General features: G+C 40.0%; 1 protein-coding gene across 3 annotated transcripts in view; it reads right to left on the bottom strand.

The window, feature by feature from the left end:
* The window catches only part of LOC124105151 (plakophilin-4), a 99,592-nt gene that overhangs the window by 6,149 nt on the left and 69,998 nt on the right, over positions 1–23,445 (bottom strand). For all 3 annotated transcript variants that reach the window (XM_058584923.1, XM_058584922.1, XM_058584921.1), the window contains exons 9-16: positions 16,550–16,733; positions 13,278–13,395; positions 11,571–11,762; positions 11,154–11,327; positions 7,475–7,625; positions 4,026–4,221; positions 1,273–1,357; positions 1,033–1,150 (exon numbers count right to left, since the gene is read on the bottom strand). In XM_058584923.1, the coding sequence (XP_058440906.1) occupies positions 1,033–1,150; positions 1,273–1,357; positions 4,026–4,221; positions 7,475–7,625; positions 11,154–11,327; positions 11,571–11,762; positions 13,278–13,395; positions 16,550–16,733 (1,218 nt within the window). The remainder of the gene's footprint in view (positions 1–1,032; positions 1,151–1,272; positions 1,358–4,025; positions 4,222–7,474; positions 7,626–11,153; positions 11,328–11,570; positions 11,763–13,277; positions 13,396–16,549; positions 16,734–23,445) is intronic.

Here is a 23,445-nt window from a genome sequence, read left to right as displayed (position 1 = left end):
TTAAAAACAAGACATAGGACTCTCTGAAGAAAACTCACAATTTTAAAACTAAGTTATAAATATCCACCATACATAGTAGGCATAGATAATGCTAAAAGATTCCCAGTACAACTGGGGACATCCAATTATGTGCAAGCTCCACCAGGCATGTATTAGTCTTTTTGTCCACATTTGTCCACATGAGCAATAAGACTGTCAGCAGCAGCATAGTCGACTACAGCAGATAATATTTATAAGTCAGAATGGTGATTTAAAGCCAAATAAAATAAGATACTTATTACTTTCCTTATTTCATTTAGTTAAGAATTAAATTTATAGGATTGACTTGGCTTGGTAGTAATAACCTTCTCTTGCATGTAAAAACAATTTAGTCTGAATCTCAAAACATTCTTACCACCAAGTTTAACAGTATAGATAGGTAGGTGTCACAGTTGCCAAGATTATCAACCTAAAAGCCAAAGGGAATGCCTACAAAGCCATTCTGTGAGGGCTGCTCCCGTGGCTGTGGTGCTGGGGGTCGGTAATGCAGCCGGGGAACCCGGGGCCTCTCCAGATTGCAAACCAAAAGATCTTGTTCAAGGACTCTGTTTCTAAGAGATTTTACCAAAGAAACTAAAGAATCACTTTGGAGTTGATTCCAAACTTGAGGCCAGTAGGCAGTCAGGGCAGCCATTTTCAGGTCTCACCCAGTGTGCCTCCAAGTGTGCCGTTTCCAGGTACCTGTCCAGCTGGCCAAATGTGGATTCCAGGGCCCCTTCTCAAACCTAGTAAAGGGAAATCTTGGTATGGGGAGAGACACTGGGATTCTTTTATATACTGCAGCTGATGTTAACTTGTATAAAGTTTTCAAATGGAAGGAAGAAAGTGGGTTTACTGTTTATAACAGTGTGTAATTCCCAAAGAAGGCTTTCCGCTTGATGTGCAGTGTCAGAGGTGACAGGCTTAGTCAGCTCACGTTCAGTCTTCCCTGGTGGGGAAACAATGTTCTGCTGCACAAATGCTCTCACAATGGAGTACAGTTTACGCACTGACCTGACTGAATGATGGGTGACATCTGTTGGTTGGTCGTGGACAAGGAAGGATGTGATTTGAATCGGTCTCGCTCTAATGTCGACACAGGTGTAATAAAATGGTTCTGATTCCACCCATCCTGTGGAGTGAAAGGAGAAAAAGAAACCTCTCAAATGAATAATGACATTTCATTACAATAAATGATTATGAATGTGTGCTCTGCTGAATGCTAATTATCCCAGAGCTATTCTTGTAGCTTACCTTTTTATAAATGCTCCGGAGGTCCCGATATTGCCATAATGTATTCAAGACCTGGGCTGCTGCCTTCACCACTTTCAGAGAGGACCTAGGGAGAGAGTAAGGACATTAATGAATGTGGGCAGCATGGCCTCAGCCTGCACTTGGAGAGACTGAGGCTGTAAACCAGTGGCTAAGAGGTCACAGAGATCACAGAGACAAAGGTTGCCCTGGGATGCATATGTGATCACGTGTGCCCAGGAGTCCATCAAGGCTGGGGCTGGCTAGAGCTTGCAAGAGCCAAAGTGCGGTTCTCAGGCAGTCAGCTCTGTGGTAAGAGGCTGAGGCCAGGATAAGCCTAAGTGAGGGCCTCTTGAGGTGTCTGCCCCAACCTCCCTCCACATCTTTTTTGTACCAGGAATTCAACCCAGGGGCACTTAACTGCTGAGTCACCTCCCCAGCCCCCCCCCCACCCCTTTTAATCTTTATTTAGAGATGCAGTCTTGCTAAGTTGCTTAGGGTCTCATTAAGTTGCTGAGGCTGGCTTTGAATTTACAATCCTCTTGCCTCAGTCTCCCGAGCTGCTGGAATTACAGGCATGCACCACCTGCCTGGCCCTTCCACATCTCTATCAAAGGTCACTGACCTCACTGGCTTCCCTGGATTTTTTTTTTTTATATCAATGTGACTGTGACCATATATCTTGTATCTGTGACCCTCCCAAATTAATTTTCCCTCTTCATTATTAGGCCTTCAGCTGCATACCTTCATTGCCTCGTGTCATTTATGACTTTTGTAGACAAATGTATGAGTTCTAATGTTCAATTTGGAAAATATGACCAGTGCTTATTGCAGGGTTACTGCACCCCTGAGTTCAATCCCATGGTTACTGCTTACTCTTGAAGACATTTTCTAATTGCTGGTGCTCTTTCTAAGCAATGCCTACCCTGGTCATTGAATTCACCTTGGGAGCCACTGCTCTCAATCAGTGACCTCACAGTAAGTGATGAGGAAAAGGCAGCTTCTTGCCTCAGCTGAGGCTCGGATCACCGTGGGAGGGGTGTGTTCAGGGACAACACCTGGGGAGTCTGACCTGAGGAGAATCCAATTCTGGTTTTGGAATTCATTTTAACACTGAAAGTCTGACTTCAAATGTATATACTAGGTACAAAATCTGATTTCCTTCCCAATTAAAGATGAAGGAAGTGGAGGAAAAAGAGGTGCATAGGCTATAAGTCACTTCCTTTGCTCCTGATGGTATAAAGTAAGTTTCCTGACGGTATAAAGTAAGTTGCTGAGGTTCTGAGGACTTAGGTGAGGGCCGAGAACAGGTAAATTCATGGGTTTCAGGGGCTCTGTTCTTGCTAGTGGTGCACATCTGAACTCACCTGCACCCACCTCTACTCTTTCCTCTCAGTGTTTCTGACTAGTTAAGAGTGGAACTAGGTAAACCAAACTGGCTCAAACAAAGCCTTTTAAAACTTTTCGCAAGTAACACAGAACAAGGCACTACCTCCAGGAAATGAACAGAGATGAAATTTTAGGCACCCAAGATGACCTCTGGGAGACAGATTTTAGAAACCTCAGTTTACAACCATCCTACTCTTAGCTGGGTCCTACCACTGCTGCTGTTTATCTCCTTGTCTTTAAGTGACAGGCAGCCAGGACGGTGGCCTGAGAGGCAGTCCCCTTACTTGCCTGTGAGGACAACAGTTGTAACACTCGACAAGGCAGGACCATGCCTGGTTTATACCTCGATGCAGACAGGCTGGCTATTTTCAAGTACACATTCTATGAGTAGAAACTTGCTTGCATCATCAAACTTGAGGACAGCAAGGAAGTTTCTTTTTTCTCCTTTGCAGTTTGACTTTTTGAAAGAGCTATGTATTCACATCTCTACTTCCCTTCATCCCATCTTCTCTTAAACCAAAGCTTCCACATTGTTATACAAGTGGTCAGCTCAGACCTCAACCTGCCTGAGCAGGGCCACTTGGCCCTTGCTCATCTGTGTAACACCTCCTTCACTTGTTTTCTAAGACAACACCTGCTCCTGGTTTTCTTCTGAACATTCTGTCTACTCTTTCCTGGGCTTGTTTACTGAGTCCTCATCTCCTTTATCTCTAAGCATGAGGGATTTCAGTCCTCAAACCTCTTCTCTTCTCGATTTATTTCCTTAGTGGTTGCATCCTATTTTACTTCTCTAAATAAATCTTTTAGACACTGCTGATTCCCAAATTTATATTTCCAACCAAAGCCTCAACCCTGCTCTCAGCTCTCCATGTTTTTGCTAGTGACCTTGGTATAATCTACTGCTGATGACACACCCGACTTAGATGTCTAATAGACATCTCAAACGTGAAAATCCAGAGCAAACTCCTGGTCTTTTTCTAATAGACTTCCTTGATCTTGGACTTCCTAGCCTCCAGAACTGGGAGAAATACACATCTGCTGTTTATAAGCACCCCTCACCCCCGAGTCCTTGATATTTTGTTACAGTAGCTCAAGCAGACTATGGCAGAGACAAAAAAAAAAAAAAAAAACAATTCAGGATTAGGAGTGTTGCAATGAAGTAAAAATTAGAAAAGGGGCCACATGATAGGAAAAAACATCTCCTAATATAATAGGTTTTAACTGCTGGAGACTGCTTAGCTTATCAGCATGTAAGAAATGCAGAAATAAGTCCTTTCCAACAGGAATGTATCTTCAACAAAAGCCCTTATCACAAAACAAACCCAGGATTGACAGTCCCATGCAGGCCCCTTCCCCTGCAGACTTGCCTGTCTCCTCTGCCTTTGGTTATGTTCACCAGTTTTTCTATGCCCCCCGAGTCGGCCAGGGCTTTGGCATTCTCCATGTTTTTACTGGTGACTTCATGCAGAGCACAGCAGATGGCAGCCATGGTCTCATCGGACAGTATGCTGGGGCCGTTGCCACCTGGAAGCCGGTTGACCAAGTCTCGCATGGCATATTTACCTGCCAAAAATGCAAAAGATTAAGTTCTAAATTCAAAAGGTGCAAGGTTGTGTTATTGTTGAAAGATTTGGATAGTGTGCAGGCTCTTAAAAAAGAACCACTTTCAAAGGAGGCATGTAGAGGAAAGAAAAAAGCAACACCCACAGCAAAGAAGAAAATCACAAATGTAATTGTAAAGGGAAGTTAACATTTACTGCAATGTCACTTGAAAAAATGATTGGTTATAAAACATTACTGTCAGTTGCTGAAAGAAAATATAAATCAATGCATAAAATTGGGTAGACTAACCAAGTTGCTTTAATTTAACTATTTTCAGTAAGAGTGAGTAATGAAGGAATTATGATAGTAAATTTTATTGTGGATTGAATTCTAACGCATCAAAAACACCTCAATTTCCCCTGGAAGCTTTTAAAAACTTCTCTTTGAACCTGGATCAAATAGAGCTGCCAAATAATACTTTTTATTAAGTCTTTCAGGTTCTTAACTTGTGAACTGGGCATAGTTACATACTTTTATCAAGCTGATGGTGTATATCAGCTGGCAATAACATTTTAGTCTCTTTAAAGGAAGACACAAATAAAAATTTCTTATAATTATACATATATTATCTCCTAGGAGTAATGTAATAATAAAAAGGTACTTGATAAGACAAGGCTAGGGGAATTTCATAGCTACTGAAGCAATTCTTTATAAACACTGAATTTTTCTTACTCCTCTCCAAAAGAGATTATCTCTAGCTTTTTCAATTTCAATTACCATCTGACAAACTGGAATAGATGCACTACAAACAAAAGAAATTAACTAAAGCTCAAGTAAATATTTTCTTAGTCCTTTTCCCCCACGCTAATAATTGAATGGATGCTAAATGGGATTTTCATCAAAGACCTATTTATAAACAGTGGTAAAGAAGACAGCCGTAGCTATAGACTGAGTAATTCCAGCACGTCAGAGGGAAGCTCTGGCTTATTCACAGCAGCATTGTTAAGAAGAGTGGAAAAACAATCATGACACTGGAAGGCCAGAAGATAAATGTGGGATCTGAGCACAGATGATAATTTAGCACTGGTGACTGTGAATGCTCACAAATGACCAAAAGGTGCAGGACATGTAATTTGTCATTTTGTTAAGGAGTAGCTTTAAATTGCACTCGAGGCTTATAGCTCATTCTTCCTGTGAGTGAGTGAACCTGATGTTTCCCCCAAAACCTGTAGCTTCAGACAGAGGGATGGGTCCAACTCAGTTTAGTGTGCAGTAACTTTTGTGGAGTGACAAAACTTTGAAAAATATGAATAAAAATATATGCTGTGTATAAAGTCCGTTGTTAGTGCTCTTGATGGACATGAGGAGAGAGTGAAGGGCTCAAAAAAGGTGATAGTCTGAGGAACAGAAGTGCTGGGTACAGAAGAGCAAAATACTGAATCTGGAGGGGACTCCAGATCTCATAGAAATGATTCATTTGAAGGAAACAAGAAAAAGTGGATCATGGAATCGTTCAAGAGGGTAGGCAACATGCTCTCACAAGAGATGAAATGTGAGTGAAAGTTGAAAATGGGTTACTAACAGAAAACAGGGGGAAAACTTTGAGAAGGCCAGGACTCTAAATTCCTTCTTCTCAGAGGACCATGCACTTGGTGGTACTGGCTCCTTGCCTGATGTAAGGCCTGGGTCTTCTCTCAGGTGCAGCAGAAGATAGGCACAGATGTATGTGCCAACCATTTATGTTTTAGTATTAGGAACTCCTAAATTATACATGTTTCTTATAAGAAATTTAAAGAATACAGAGGTAACAAAAACAATTTAAAAAATTGTTCTTCAAGTTTTCTCTCAAGCAAATGTGGAACTCAGAGGAACAGCACATCTAGAGTCAGGAACATGCTGGTCTAGGAACAGAGTATGGAGAGGGGACTGAATTGGGTGTGGTTGTGTTAAAAGCAGGTTGTCATGGGCAGTCCTGCTTGGCACTGTGTGAAGGGCTTCCCTTTAAGTCACCACATTTAAGTCTCACAGCAATTCTTTATTTTTAAATTTTTATTTGTTCTTTTTAGATATACATGACAATAGAGTGTTGACATATTATACATACATGGAGTAGAACGTATTCTAATTAAGACCCCATTCTTGTGGGTGTACATGATGTGGAGTTTCACTGGTGGTGTAGTCATATATGAACATAGGAAATTTATGTCCGATTTATTCTTTAAAGGTATATATTGTCTTTGTTCTCTCTTCCTCTCTCTGTCATGGCATGCATTCCAGTGTAAACTGAACATAGATTTACATGAATACACACACAATCTTGCTCTGTTCTCCACCCCTTCCCTGTTGTCAGCTATAGGGCTGGTACGGACTTGCCCATTTGTAGGGGGCTGCCCTTATACCCCTTCTCCTTTCTTCTTCACCTTGGGCCCTTGTTGGAACAGCAGGCATTGTCCACTCCTTTCAGAGATAGGCTGAGGAAGAATTCCTTTCACTTCCAATCTAGATGCAAGAATTGAGCCTGGGTGGGGTTATGGGACACTGGATTTCATGGTCGTGAGCAGCAGAGATCCAAGACTAAGCTCAGGTCTTTGGAGGGTCCCTGAGCTTTTCTTTAACCCATACTTTGCTTGGGAAGTGGCAATGCCCTGGAGACAAGCAAGCTACCTAGGGTACAAACGTTATGGAGGCACTCTTGTTGATTTTATGCATTTGCCAACCCTATCCTTGTATGAGTCCAAGGGTGAAGGCCTTCTAAAATTTTATGCCCTAGGGGCCTTGCTTTCCTTATCCTAGTTCTGATCCTGCCCTGGAGTGAAAATGGCCTTAGGACAGTGGTTCTGTCCTGAGAGGTTAAAAGCTACAAAAATGTTGATACAATTTCCTTTTTTAATTAAATTTTAAACATGATAGTGTTGGTGAATTAGCTGTTATCAGTGCTAGGAAAGGTAGAATCATAATTTTTTTTTTTGTTGCTCAGGAAATGGACTTCTCTTGGGAAATAAGGCACACCAAATCCATCAAACAGTGTTATAAGGTACAACTGAAATTGCTGGCTTTTCTGGAAATTTACCATCTTCGATCAATGTTTAATTACTGTGCCTGCCTCCTCCTAAAAAAGAATGGTCACAAATCAGGGTATCCAAAATGCCAAGAGACTGGGGACTAGGGCTCAGTTGTAATAACTTCAAATAGCACTTATTTATAAATTGAAAGAAGAGTTTTGCAAATATTGTAGTTGCTCTCCTTTGCAGCTTACCTTATCACCAGAACATACCTATGAGCTCCTTGTTGCGAACGTCTAGTGCCATATTCCTCAAGGCAGTTGCCACAGATGAGACAACTCTATCGTTATCCATTCTCAGAAGTTCCACAAGGATGGGGAGCCCTTTTTCTTTTCGGACAGCTGCCCGGATGTATGCTGCAAACTAGTGAGCAAAACAAGGTAATACATAATATAAAAATGGAGACCCACTCTCACATCACTGTCATCAAAAAAGATGTATTCAAAAGATGAACTAATAGATTAAATGTTTTCTTTCAGATTAGAGATTAAATCTGTGGTGCCAGTAAAGAAAAAAAACATAGTTTGGGAGAAAAAGATAGGCTGTGATGACTGATTTAAAAAGAAATCCCAAAGCCTGAAAATCTCAAACCACCATCTGCCAGATATTTTTGTGCAGAACAGAGAAGGCAGTGATTACTTTCTATCTCAGATACATAAACATGATTAAGGAAGGACTGCATGTTTTCTTTGCAGTTTGGCCTCATGCCAGGTCCAGAGGCTATAAATAGGATGGCAGAGACAGTAACCTGTCAACACACATTAAAGGAGAGCCTGTCTCCATCAGGTCATTTATTTTTCCGTATTCCTTGTGACAATATTTAGATTTCAGTAACCTATCAGAGATTGCTTAGAAAAATCCCTTGTCTCAGAAGAAAGGGAATTCTCCAGAAATGACCAGCATCATAATTCATATATACAGGCAAAGAGTATGTATATTTGTGTGCAAAATGCATTCTCATTCAAGATTAGTTAGCTGCTGCTTTTTTAAAAAAACCCGCAGTCAAGGAATTCTTTTGTTACTACAAGGCAACTCAGTACAATGAGTAAAATTTGTGAGCCACATGAATTGGAAATGAATATTAAGTCATCAGTGAGGCAAGCAAAATAAAAAAAAGTAACATTTGAAAATGAATCTTTAATATTGTTTTGAGCTTTGAGCTTTAATTGACACTTTTACCAATGCAAATCATCCTTTAAAATCAGGATAATTGAAAGATGTTGCTTATGAAACATCTAAGAGTTTCCTGCTGTGGCCAAGATATGAGAACAAAGATCTACCAGACCTTTGTATTATTTTGAACATTAAAATATGTGATTGACACCCAGCCTCTTGAATACCAACAGAATAGATTATCTTAACAGTACAAATAAGAGGAAGAAATGCCTTTCAAAGATCTCATTGATATTCTTCATATGAAATGATACTCTTAGTTTCTAAATCAAATGAATTCTACAGGGGGGAAAGAGAGCACAGGACTTGCTATAGGCTAAAGCACTCAGGCAGTTTTATCAACTTTTTCTGAAACCTGCAAAGCCAACTCCTTCTGTCTCACTTGGAGACCACCCACCCATCCAGGTACTAGTAGTCATCCCTGCTCCCTGAACACCTTCTGACTTGATGATGTCTGTGGCCATGATTATCTTGTTGTCTTAATGAGGGTCCAATATTTTGACTACCTCTGATACTATGAAATCACTTAAATACCATGTTTGTATTTAAAATGAGCTTGTCACCTGACTTTTATTCACTGAATAATACCAGAAATTAAACTCTAAAAAACTCAAGTCACTTGCATTTTAATTACTGTCATTTTTTATTAGCATCAAATGATCCTTTGATCACAGAAACTAGAAGTGAATACTGGTCTCCAGTATGGATATTTCCAAATACTTATGTGCCAGAAATGGTCCTTTGTGCTCCACGTGTATTATCTCATGTAATCCTCACAACCACCTTATTAGGTAAGTATTAATATTACTGTTTATAGATGAGGAAACTGAGGACAAGAGACCTTAGGCAGCAACTCATAACAGAGGCTAGGATTCAGAACCAGTGTTCAACACTAAGTCATTAACACTCTAATTAGGAGCAACAATTAAATATCCACATTGGCTGAGTTCGAATTAGACCATAAATATTTGTGTATATTCAGTATAACAGTCACCTGTGTCTGTCAATGTGTTTTACTATCATGGATAATCCACTAGCTAAAAGAGTTTCATTTTGGGTGGTGATGGTGATAAAGTAGTAAAAATAAGCATTATAATAATTCTATTAAAATACACTTGTCAGGAAGTTTTTAGATGACATTTAGAAAGTTTCATGAACTTGCTTATGATGGTTAACAATAGGAAACCACTTTCAATTTTCATAAAGTCATGCATGCATAAGGAGACATGGAAACTCTAGATCTGTATGCTCTGTAAGTATCTGAGAGACGAGCCACAGTATCAGAGAGTCTCTCTGGACCAAGCTCATCATTTCTCACTGGGATGCCATACTGACTCCCAAAGGGAATCCCAACCTCTCTACTTTTCTCTTTCTTGAGTCGACCTTCTGACTTGTGTGGTACAACAGTGTCCACATCAGCTTAAACATTTTCAGGGCCCTTTTTGTCTGTAGGTCAGGTTCCAGCTCCTGAATCTGGACCTTCAGACCTGATGTGGTATTGGGCTGCCACATGTCCCATTCCACATTCTATTCCCTTTGCCTCAGGGACTAGACTTCAATATCACCCATGGTGTCCTCTACTCCCTTCAGGCCTTTTCCCCATTTTCTCCTTTATCTGCATCACTCCTCCTTCTATACTCCCAATCTCAGATTCTATGGCTTTAATTCTTTTTTTCACTATAGATTTTTAAATTTGTTCTTATTAGTTATACATGACAGCAGAATGCATTTCAGTTCATTGTACACAAATGGAACACAGCTTTTCATTTCTCTGGTAGCATACGTTGTAGATACCATATGTGCTATCAAACATGTACCTAAGGTAATGATGTCTGTCTCATTCCAACATCTTTCCTACCCCCATGTCCTCTCCCTTCTCCTCCCTCCCCTTTGCCCAATCAAAGTCCCTTCATTCTTCCCACCCACACCACCCTGTCCCCATTATGGATCAGCATCCACTTATCAGGGAGAACATTAGGCCTTGCATTTTTGGAGATTGGCTTACTTCACTTAGCATGATATTCTCCAACTCCATCCATTTACCTGCAAATGCCATAATTTTATTCTCTTTTAAGGCTGGATAATAGTTTGTTATATATATATCTCACAGTTTCTTTATCCATTCACCTATTGAAGGGCATCTAGGTTGATTCCACAGTTTAGCTATTGTGAATTGAGCTGCTATAAACATTGATGTGGCTGCATCACTATAGTACACAGATTTTAAGTCCTTTGGGTATAAACTGAGGAGTGGGATAGCTGGGTTGAATGGTGGTTCCATTCCAAGTTTTTAAAGGAATCTCCATATTGCTTTCTAGAATGGTTGCACCAATTTGCAGTGCATTGCTTTAATTTTACTTATCCTTAAAGATCCACTATGGGCAGCATTGTCCCTCAGGAAGCCACCTCTACCTCCTTGCTTGCCTCTTTTTCTCACTCTCCCTTCTCTCCTAGGCTGCACTGAATGCCCTCTTGCAAGATCCCACAGCACAGATCCTGTGGACTTTACCCGTTATTGACAGCTATGTTTTTCTGAAGGCAAACCTTCAAATTCTTGAGAGATGGTCATATTCATCTTTGGATCCCCAGAGCAACTGCTTGTCTTCTTTCTTTCTTCTCTCCCTTTCACAAACTCTAAACAAGCAGGTCTATTTCACCACGATGGCTGATCTGACCATGAGGACAGAAACAAGTGTGGAAAAGTGGAAGATATCCTACCTTCCAGTTGCCAGCAGAGAGGTTTTGAAGAGATCCAGCAGAGCCTTCCAAGGTGGCTGGGTTGGAACTTTCTGCCAGAAGAGTCAGATATGGTTTTACCACTGATGGATGCCATAGCATCTCAACTCCTTTGGGGGACTTCGACAGTCCTGGGATAGGACCAACTCCATCCCACTGGAAGACAAGCAGTACATGTTAATTGAAGCAAAATGGACATGATCTCCCAAACCTGAAAACATGCATCCTTGCTAAACTGAGCTTTACTATGTAGCATTTGTTCAGTCCCTTGCTAAATATGGACTTCTCACTCTCAAGAAAAAGAATAAAAACAGTACAAAACAAAATAACAACAAAAAAACCTCAAACAACAACAACAACAACAAAACTTTGGAATTTCATATCAAATAAAATGCTAACTTGATCCTCTTGTGGAGTTCTCTTTTTCTTTTTCTTCTTTTTCCCCCAGCAGCTTGGCTCAGAGTCTTTGCTGGGAGACTCTTTCCCTAGTAGGTCATCCAACTCATTCAGTCCGAGCAGCCGCGCCTGAGGGACCTCCAGCTCCAGCCGATAGGACAAGTTCCTCAGGGTGCACACGCAGTTCTCCACTGTCTGAAATCCAGTGGGGCGGATAATTAAAAACAGCACACAAAACGCTTCTGTACTGAAGGCTACTGATAGGAAATAAATGGAAAATATGAAAGAACTTTTCTATTTATGGAAACCTGAAACACTCCAGAGAAAGAATTATGATTTAGGGTTCCACGTGGATATCCAGATGGCCAGGTGCAGAGCCCCTGAGGGTGGCTCTCAGTTCAGAGTTGTACTGAGGGTACAACTGAGGGCTGGAATTTATGCTGATTCACATGTATAAGGCCCTGGCTTGTGTTTCTGTGTTGGCTCCTGCAGTGCCAGACCAGTCAAGATGCCAGATCCTCATCTATCACCACTGCAAATCCTCAATGTGACAGCAGGTGTTACCTACTGCCTGCCTGGGGAACCATCCCTGCCTGCTTGTCCCATCTCCCTCTGCCTCAACCTTCCACCTCCCCCTCTCTCTGGGGAACATTCAGTGATTTCTTTATGTTGGCATTTTGCCTTCTGTACATGGTCTTTTGTCCCTTAAAGTCTGTTGGGTGGCCAACTGTCACTTTAACTCAAGAGTGTCTAAAGTCAAGTTCCACATCTGTCTACCTAGCAAGCTTCCCTTGCAACCTGCTTACCCTTTCAATTTCAACTGCAGATCTTTTGGTCCAATAGGCTCAAATAAACACCTGACTGTCACCTTGAACTTCTCCCCCACCTTCTCCTTGAACCTACCAGTCATCGTATTTCTTTTCTTTTTCAGATTCATCTCTTCTCTCCAAGACCTACCAATGACCACTCCTAGTCCAGGCCATCATGACACCATGTAGGTGAAGCACCTCTGAATTCCTGACACTTTTAGTTCTGCCTTCCTGTTTCTTCCCACCTTCCTTACTTAGGCCCTGGAGCAGATCCTGGTTGGTTGTCACAGATGACAAATGACAAGCAGAATGCCCTAAACTTGGGCAGGGATGGAGAAACAGAAGGGGAAGGGGAGGGTCTGGGAAGATGGACCAGCAGGACGGGGAAGGAAGAGAATATGAAGTGGTGCACCAAAAATGGGTGCTGGGGTGAGGGTATGACTGTAGTGGGGCAAGGAGGGCAGGAGGATGGGGGATCGTAGTGCCTCGACTAGGAACTTTTGCTCAGTAGATGCTCAGGTACAGGTGGATCTGCTTTGAACAGCAGGGCATATAGAATTGGAAGAAAAAGTAGCAGGGACCATCCGCTGGAGAGTGAACGTAGGAGAACCAGAGAGTAGGCCAGGACCTGTGCTATGTCCCTTACTATACAGGGTCACTCTGGTCATTGTTCTAGGGCTATTTTCTTACGTTGTTGAGTCCTTTTCCCTGTCAACTTGTAATTTTTAGACAGACTCAATCTTTAATGTAGAGACTAACTTCAGGAGGAGTAGTGATAATGGGCTCATGCTAGGAAGAATGAATTCAGAATTTCAGAAAGAATCCATGGCATGCAAATAGTGGCACTAAGTAACTGTTGTCACCTGCCACTGTGCCCTCATGTGGCTAGGCAGATACTGACCTTGCTGTCGTAATCAGATGTGTTCACGCACGTATGGATCACATACAACAAGGAGTCCACCAGCCCCTCACAGGATCGCATTTGCTTCCGTGCTTCCTCTCCAGCAGAGCTGAGGTTCCTAAGTGGGTGGAGACGTGGGAGCTGCTGAGAGGAACAACTTACTCATTAGGCACAAAGCCTTACCTTAATCATCAGAGAGAATGGACCATGGCAGCCATAAGGAGACATTCTGGAGCTTGTATTTTAATATCCCCAAAGCTCGACAATGGCTGTTTCACCATTATCCAAACAAATAGGGGGAAACACCAGCATATGAACTTTAACTATTGCTCTCATGACAGGTCACTTTCTCACCCCTAACATCATAACAAGGGGACTATCTTCCATATATGTAAAAAGAGGAAAATAAAAATAACTATCTCAAAGAACCATTGTGAGGAAAAAATGAATTGCTACATGTAGAGTGATTAGAAAGTACCTCACCCATACAAGGGTTAATTGATCCATATTACAGTGGTACTTAGTTTTAGACCTGCTCTCCCCTCCTAAGCCCGTAGGCTCTTGCAATTCCCATGCCTACTATACTGTTTTTGCATACACTAGGTAGTCGTTAAATGTTTACTGAATCAACAGAGGAAATACATAATTTCTTGTACAAAAATGTCAAGTTAAAAATGGATATTTTCTTATGTTAAAACTTTTCTCATCTTTTCAATTATAAAAAATGCTGAAAATTATTTTGGATCTCATCCATATTGAAATTGTTTTCATATTGATTTGCCTTCCAAAATTGATACCAAGCCAAGTGCAGTGGCACATGACTGTATCCCAGCTACTTGGGAGGCTCAGGCAAGATCACAGTTAACCTCATCAACTTAGTGAGACCCTGCCTCAAAATAAAATAAAAAGGGCTGGGGATGTAGCTCAGTGGTAGAGTGCTTGCCTAGCATGTATGAGGCCCTGGACTCAATTCCTAGCACTATGCACACACAAAAATATTGATAGCAAATTACAAGAATCTATTTTATGTCCCATTAATAAAGGCTTAGGCTAACTTTGAACTTAGATAAATTAAGAATTTAAACAAAACTTGGATGAGAAAAGGGGTATTTAGAATGCCTTTTCCTTTCATCTTTGTTTTCCCAGGGCCAGAATGACAATGTCATCTGTGGTCCTTCTTCTGCTCTGACCTTGCATCACCTCTTTGAGGCACTTAACAGCTGACTCTTCCCCTCCTTTAAGGTCTTCTGGGACCCTTCTGGTTTATCTCTATCTTACTGCCTTCCCCTCTAGGTGTCTTCTGCCCATGGTTCCCTCCCAGGCTCTACTCTGGTCCCTTTCCTAACTCATTATCTTTGTACCCTCCTTCTTGCTTTCTTCTGCTCTGTGACTTTAATACAATCTATGACCCAGGGCCACCTTTGGCCCTGACCTATCTAAAACTCCCAACTCACGTATCTGGTTTTTTTTTTTTTTTTTAATATTATCACAGGGATAGCTAATTCAACTTTCAAAATGGACATGGGCTAAACTCCCAACTGCTCACCCCTCCAACCTTTCTTTTCTCCTCCCCTCATCTGAACAGCACTTCCATGTTTCCAGTAGATCCAGACAAGGTCTAGGTATTATCCTTCTTTCTTCCCATTTCCTCATCCCTTATATTTAATCCATTAGCATGTCTTGTCAGCTCTCAACAAAATAACCTCATTCTGGCTACCTCTCTTTAGCCCCTGGTCCAGGTCACTCTTATCATTTGCTGAACCACTGCAACAGTCTCACCTTCCTCTCTTCACCTCTGCTTATGCTCAGTCTTCCTCATCGTAGCCAGAACCAGTTATATCACCTCCTGTGTGAACATCCTCTCATGGCTTCTCATGGTACTTAGAATAAAATACAAAATTCTTCCTCTAATACAAAATTTGACATGATCTGGAACAAGTCCGTCCTTTGCTCACCAAGCAACCACTGTAAGCTCCTTCCTGCCCCAGAGCCTTTATATTAATCCCCTTTTTGGCCTATAACACTTGTCTTCCTAACTCCTAATTACTCAAATGAGTAACTCCCATGGTATTTCAGATGTAGGCTTAAATTTCACCTCATGACCATCAAAATAACATCCCATAACCCTTTAATCACCCTCTTTTTTTTTTTTATAATGCCTACTGATGGTTTCTTGTCTGCCTTCCTCAGTAGACCATGGTTCCATCAGGGCAGGGGCCTAGACTGTCTTTTCACATAGATAACATTGTCCAAGTGTTTGCAGCCCTAAACCATGTGGGAGCCCAACGGTGTGCCCTGCCTGGGGCTGGCTGAGAAGAATCAAACCTCCCCAGATTCAAGTGCTAGAAGGATTAGGTGCTGCTCCCTCTGGTGACTAGTAGGTCAGGTGACTCACCTGGGATCCTCCCCCAAGTCTCTCCCCACCTGCCCCAAAGGGGCTGATAGCCACCTGTCCCAATGCTGAAGGCTATGGAGCAGCAGCACAGGCCCTCCTCAAGCTGTTTGAATGGTTTGAATGTTGAGCAGCGTTTGCTGAGGGTTCACTCTCTGACACTTCCTTCAGGAGTCTGAGATGGATATGTCACCTCTATTCTAAAGATGTAGAAATGGAGTGGGAAGTCAAGCTGCCTGAGGCCAGAGGCCATTCTCCCTGTCACAACCTGCCACTCTGCTCAAGACTTCTGTCTCAAGTTCCTGGGGGTACTGTTAGGCCGAGAAAAGGGCTGAATGTGATCTGATGGGTATTAATGGCAAATGACGAGTCTCACTACATACAATTAAAAGAGGCTTATTGATTTTAAATGCTAAAGGTAAAGACTTAAACAAATAGTATGTGGGCTTATTTCAATTATTTATAAAATTCAAAATCAACGATTGTTCAAAAGTTACACAAATCTTTACCCCAATTAAAAGCAAAAGGCTTTATCATATTTTGCATTTAAACAAAAACAAGGCTGCAAACACACCAGCAATTGGAACATGATAACTAGAAAAATGCTATGAAAGTGAAAAACACTAGAATTTTGGTAGTAAGCTCAGACTGAAAGGGCCTTTCTGAATAATTCATAGAAGAGTCATTTGTAAGACAACTTCTTTAAGTCCACAAGTCTGTGAGCATAATGTTTTTCTTACGGAATAAGAAAGTCCAGTGGCCTCAACCATGAAACAAAACTGGAATTTAGATATTAGCAAAGTCCTCCTACAATCGATTTACCTAGGGCACACATAATTTAATCACAGAATTAATTGGAAGGAAGAAATAAAGACTTTACCTCAGGCAACCTGTCGTGTTACGCAGAACTAGTGAAGTCTGAAATTTAATTTTATGATCATCATCAAAAGAAGAGTTATTCCACCCAGAATGTGGAACGATCACAGTGTTTGTTAAGGTTGAGAGGGCATCTCTGATGATTGTCATCTTGACGGCATCACATGAGGATAAATTCCAAAGAACTCCTAAAATGAATTTTCAAAAATCAAACCATTAGAGATTCTGCAGCTTTAGGAATAAAATAAACATATTAGCCCTAATTGATAGGAATTCAGTCTGTCCCAAACCTAATTTATAGCCCATATCTACAGCCAGCCTGGGGATGGACCTCTAATAAGTGTTGAGTGAACACACATGAGTTTCTGGCAGTATCTTATAATGCACCTGTGGTTTTGTAAAACTGTTCTTCATTGCAATGCCCTTACATTCAGCAGCTATGTGACTTGGAAAAAATTCCTTTTTCTTGGAAGACTGAAGACTGGCATGTTTCTCATCATCAGTCTTCATCTTTTTTATTTTACTTTTGCTACCAGGAAACTCAAGCTTTATAAATATACTGCTTGCAGTAACCTTACTAGCAAGGAGTTGTTACATTTGTTTCATCTTCCTTATTTAGATAAAGTTTAAACATTTTTATCTCCTCTTTGAGAGATTTATTACTATGTGTTTTAGGAGCACAAGTAACTGTCATTCCTTTTTAGAGAGGTGAAACTACCAGTAAATAAAAATCATCCATATTGTAATCCATACCAAGATTTCCAGGACAAGAGAACTTAAATATAGTGTTATTTAAATTGCTAAGCACATCAGAGGGTCTTCATTTCTGCGTCAACTGTGAGGTGGGTTAAATTATTGTTATAGCACATTTTTGAATAATTATGCTTATAGGAATTAGAGCAAGTCTGAAATGACATCTTTCTTAATGACATTTTCACACTGATGTTTTTTCCTGAGGGAAGGAGGTGGAGGAGAGATGTTGAAGCTGGTGTTCTGTGCACGAAAGTCTCTCAGAGTTCCGTATTCCTGATATACACTTGGCAAGCTGCTTGTAAGTCTTCACAGTGCTTTCAGAACTATCAACACTAAAACACTCGGGGCCCTGTGCAGAGGAAGGAGCAGGCAAAATCTGCTATATCCACGGAAGCGTGTCAGGTTTGTGACTGATCTAGAGTGTTGGGCAATAGACAAGACCAAAAACTGCTGCTCCAGCGTACCATGACCCACGCAGCCAGCCAGGAAACTGCCTGCTCAGCCTTCTCTGGAAGTTTTGTATAGGAGGAGGCTATGAGAGAGTAGATAGGAGCTTTTTCCTCTGTGAAAGAAGGAGAGGTGGAAGCAAAAGGCTAGAACTGAACCCTGATTATACACTGAGAGGACCATCCCTTCCCTTGCTTGTCCCAGGCTGTGGAGGTAATTGTCAATAACAGTGGCTGATATATGTGCTCTGTCCTGGGCCCTGGATTCTGCTCTGCACCTGTGCTCACTCTTCTCTTCTTTTACTTGGTTTTGACTTCTGTATCTCATTAATTTGGTTTCCCTTGTCTCCTCTCACCCTGAAAGGTTTTCTCCTATCCTATCATAACCAGGGTCAGGACATCAGTCTCTAGTTAGGACCACCCTGGTTCTTCCTTCAAGATGGGTGGGGATGGGATGTGAGTGGGGTGGGGTCAGGAGATTTAGAAGGGAGAAAAGAAAAGTGGGGAGAGGACTAGCAGGGTAGCCATAAATCTGGCTTTAATATTTTCTGCTAAAGAGGCCAAGTGTACTCAACTCAGGGTACCAATGGGGACTATAAGAAGGCATGAGCCAGCCACAGTGACAGCATGTGGCCCACACCATCGATGGGGAAAGTGTCATTTCCCAACATTTCCTGCTGACAATTTTATAACATGTGGTTTCTAATGCCATTGATGCAATTCTTTTTCTATCAAAGCCTTTCAAATTCCTCCCTTCACAAAATTCAACTCATAGAAGCCAGCTTCGTTTTCCAATAAGTTATGTTCTGCTTCACAGAATAAATGCATTCCAGTCAAGTTAACTGCAAGGCAAGGTTTATGGAAAGTAAAGCCCATAATATTAGAGGCTATAAGGATATAGTTGCCCCTCATTATCCAGGGGAAATTGGTTCCAGGCTCCCTGCAGATATCAAAATGTACAGATGCTACAGTCCCTTAGATAAAATGGAAAGTACAGAATTTCTATATAATCTGTGCCCTCTCCCATATACATTAAGTCACTTCTAGATGCCTTACAATACCCAATACAATGCAAATGCTATGCTAAGAGTTGTTATATTTTCTATTTGCATTTTTTATTGCTTTATTTGAATTTTTATTGGTTTTTATATATTGGTTTCCTAAATATTTTTGATCCATAGTTTGTTGCCTCTCTGGATGCAGAATCTGCAGATACAGAGGGCCAATTATGTATCGCTACAAAAAAATTAAACAGCCTATGTCACAAACCTAGGTGACATTATAACTAAGAAGAGCAGTAGTCTGTCTTTGTGTTGGATTCTGGGGTCCATGCTGAGAAATTCTCTGACCACTGGCAGGACAATTTGTTTTTATTGTTTCTATCTTCATTCCTGACTACTTTTAAGACCTTCTTCTGCAAGAGGATATTTCCCACATTTGAGAATTCCTTTGATTTTCTGTGTTGGGACTAGTTTGTTTTGCTGCTTCTTCTTTCCAGGAGTTCAGAATGATTAGTACAGTTATATGTCATTCTACACAGTTTACTATTAGCCATTGTGTAAACTTGATATTAGTCACAGAATAAACATTCATAAATCAATATAAATAAAAGTGGCACCATTTACTATGGCTTTATTCTGTGTTAGGCCCTGTAATTTACATATAATACCTTAGATTCAAGATGCTCCAAATGAATTAACTTTCCTGTTTGATTGTTTTGTAGGATTGAAATTCTACATGTTAATTTTTTATAAGGATGATGAGCACTTATATTTCTAAACTTAATTTAAATTAAAATTTCATTAGGCGAGTATAATAAGGATCTACCTGGTTATCAGTTCCTCCTTTATGTTCTATTATACATATGCAGGACACATAGAAGGTGCTCAAAAATATCTGTTGATGTATTCACTTTACATTCTGTCAGACTTAGCTCACAGGTATTATATTATCTCCCCTTTGTACCTTTTCTTAAAAATGAGTTTTCAGGAGTGTCTTTAAGGTCTGTAACTCCAGGGAGAGGGTCAAAACAATGTTCTGGATCTTTAATGGATAGTTGGCATAGTTGTACTTGCCTTTCCCACTGAGACCACCATCTCAGCTATAGGGATAGGAGAATCCCATAGCTGCTTCATCTCCCAGAATCAGAGCTAAGGCTTATTACAACATGCCAGAATCCCCATTCCCCAAACAGCAGAAGAGAAAGAAACAGTGTTGTTTAAAAACATGAAACCCTTGCTAATTGATTAGGCTTATCATCTGGTCAACTAGATGACTTATTGATCATAAAACACGTCTGCCACTGAAATACAGTTTTCATTTCTGCAATTAAAAAAAAAAAAAAAACAACCAAAGAAAAAAGTTGAAAGTTATTCCTGACCAGAAAAATGCAAATATTCCATTTTTGCTAAGTACTTGGCATTCAAAGGACCCACATAAAAGCAGTTTCGTCATCCTGTGTCATGCGTCATATTATCCTCTAACCTTGCACTTTATACGTAATACAGAATGATGACATATGGTATTGTTTTAACTAGCTATTTCTTACATCAAAGAAACTGAATACATTGCTCCCCTCCCCCATTTCTATTTCTAAAATAAGGTTATGAAAATCCAAAGCAACAAGTTCTGATCAACAAATACTGGGCATGAAATGTTCAATTAAACATAAAAATCTTAGATATGAGATGATTATTTGGCTTTGCAACTCAAAGTAAGAAGCACCAGTCTTAAGACCAGTTAATAATACCTGTGTGTGCACCACCTCACTAAAATAGTAATGAAACAATGTCCTCTCCATTTAGTTTGTCTAGGGGTTCATTTAATGGGTCAGGAAGAATCTTGCTAGGGCCATAAGTAATGAATAGAAAATATGCCAACTCTCAAATGTAGCAAGATTTATGAGAAAATGGAGAGCTGTGGGATTAGCATTCTCCATCAACATGATAAACCTCTGGCTCTGATATCCTAATGCAAAATTTGCTTCAAAAATATTAAGTGGCACACTTGATTACTTCTAGTTACTGAAGAAAAAGTTAAAAATAAACTATAGTTTGGTTTAGAAGACTTGAGGTTTTATTTATTTCAAAGCAATTAGCTATTTGTTGAGAGGACTAAGAATATATATATATATATATATATATATATATATATATATATATATATATACACACACACACACACATACACAAACTAATTTAGAAAACATTAGGAATTTCATGCATATTATTGTAGAAAACACTGCTTACTCTCTATCACAAGAAAAAGCACACATAATTACGAGTAACCAATAAGCACAATGAAGTTCTGCCACAAGAGATGAAAGTTCATTTTTCCCACAAAGAATGAATAAAGTAATTAAAATACCATTTCACATAAATCCTACGCTGCAGAATTTTGAAAGAGCTCATGTTTAAAACTAGCTTTATTGCTATTCTAATGGCCAACTGATAATTATATAGTCAAATTAGAAGCTGGCTTTACTGATTAATTAAAATAATAGCAACTATTTGAAAAGTGCATTTCTTAAAGGACATTAAAAACCAATCAAATAAAATTTGTAAAGTGTGATTTCTCTGATAGTATAAATACACAATAGCTGACATACTTGTTTTCTTTCTGATATAAAAGACAATCTTAAACCATTCATTTATATATAGCATTTGATTTATGCCCCATTTCCTAATTAAAAAACAAATGTTTGTAGACATTGCAAAAAAAAAAAAAAAAATCCAAGAGTATCAGTGTGCTCAAATATCACTAGAAACATCCTTTCATTGCCTTTCATGAGTCAGCTCAGCTGCAATCTGTCTATTCTTGATGTCTTCGTTTCAGTCATGCTCCTTCACAAGATGCTTACAAGGTAAGTAAAACTACCTGTTTTAGTTTTTTTTTTTTTTTTTTTTTTTAAACTGCTATGACCAAAAGACCTGATAAGAACAATTAGAAGAGGAAAACTTTATTTGGGGGCTCACAGTTTCAGAGGTCTCAGTCCACAGATGGTCAAATTCATTCCTTGGGGCTTGAGGTGAGGTAGAACATCATGGCAGAAGAGTGTGGTAGAGGACAGTGGCTCAGGACATGATCAGGAAGCAGAGAGAGTTCTGCTCAACAAGGACAAAATATAAACCCCAAAGGCATGCCTCCAGGGATATGCCTTCTCCAGCCATAACCTACCTGCCTTCAGTTACTACCCAGTTAGATTACTATCAGGGGATGAGTTTACTGATTGTGTTAAGGGTATCATAATCCAATCATTTCACCTCCCAAACCTCTTGTATTATCTCACGTGAGCTTCTGGGGGACACCTTATATTTGAACCACAACACTAACCCAGCCTTAGGGGTATGAAGAATATTTTTTTAAAATATTTATTTTTTATTTTATTTTTTTTTAGGTGGACACAATATCTTTATTTTATATTTATGTGGTGCTGAGAATCAAACCCAGTGCCTCATGCATGCTAGGCGAGCGTGCTACCACGTGAGCCACATCCCCAGCCCAGGGGTACGAAGAATATTAAAAGAGATAACAGATAGGAAGGACCTGGCCCCACCATCCTAGGATAATGTCAGCCACAACGACAATGCTCCAGTTCTGCCTGGTATGGATGCTGATCCTCTCCTAGCAACTTGGCATCCTTGGGTTTGTGGAACATGCTGGTGTTATACATACCCAAGATTAGAAGCAATCTTAAAAAATAGGGGTAGAAATATTAATATCACAAAATTAGTAGTATCAGGGCTTCAGAATACATTTGAGGATCAGGGTGTATGGGCATCTAGTAAACCCACACTGTTTTCTTTTTTTTTTCTTAATATTTTTTTAGCTGTAGATGGACACAATATCTATCTATCTATCTATCTATCTATCTATCTATCTATCTATCTATATGTAGTGCTGAGGCTCGAACCTAGTGCCTCATGCATGTGAGGCAAGCGCTCTACTACTGAGCTACAACCTCAGCCCAAACCCACACTGTTAATAACAAGATAGGAAGCTGGGCTTCTGCTCTAAGGGCCCTTGTCTGCTCCTAGCATGGGCCTCCACTATTTCCTAGACAATCTTTGGCAATCACAGGATCTAGCAAAAATGCATCCCTTATTTCTTCTCTTTGTTGCTGCCCCTGAAGTTCTCCCCTTATATCAGGTGGAGACTTTATAAACCTTTGTAACTTGTGACTTTTTTTTGGTGGGGGAAGAATAATGTCAATATGTTATGATACCTATATCCTGTTACAACATAGCTACCTGCTTCCCTGTGTAGCCTTAAATCTACACACCTTATATCTTTTAGATTTATGTTACCTCTAACAAGGCACCATACAGATTGAGCATCTGTAATCTAAAAATATGAAGTGCTCTAAAATTCAATTTCAGATTATGGATGCTCAGCCAGTAAAGTCTATGAAAATATTCAAAATCTTGAAAAACTCTGAAATCTGAAGTACTTTCCACCCCAAGCATTTTAGATAAGGAATATTTGACTTGTATAGATCTGTGCCATCCAATATGGCAACCATCAGCCACATGTGTCTATTGAGCACATTAATTATACAAATTGAGTTGTATAAAATACACATATGAAGATGCAACATGTTTTACATTAAAAAGTATCTTGTTACTAATTTTTATATTGACTAGAAGTTGACATCATTCTTTTGAACTACTGGGCCAAATTAAATATATTACTAAAGTTAATT

Source organism: Marmota monax, unplaced genomic scaffold, assembly GCF_021218885.2.
Source record: "Marmota monax isolate L192 unplaced genomic scaffold, Marmota_monax_Labrador192_F-V1.1 WCK01_AAM20220418_F8-fsc00129, whole genome shotgun sequence".
NCBI lineage: Eukaryota > Metazoa > Chordata > Mammalia > Rodentia > Sciuridae > Marmota > Marmota monax.
This window is presented reverse-complemented; position numbering and strand designations above follow the sequence as displayed.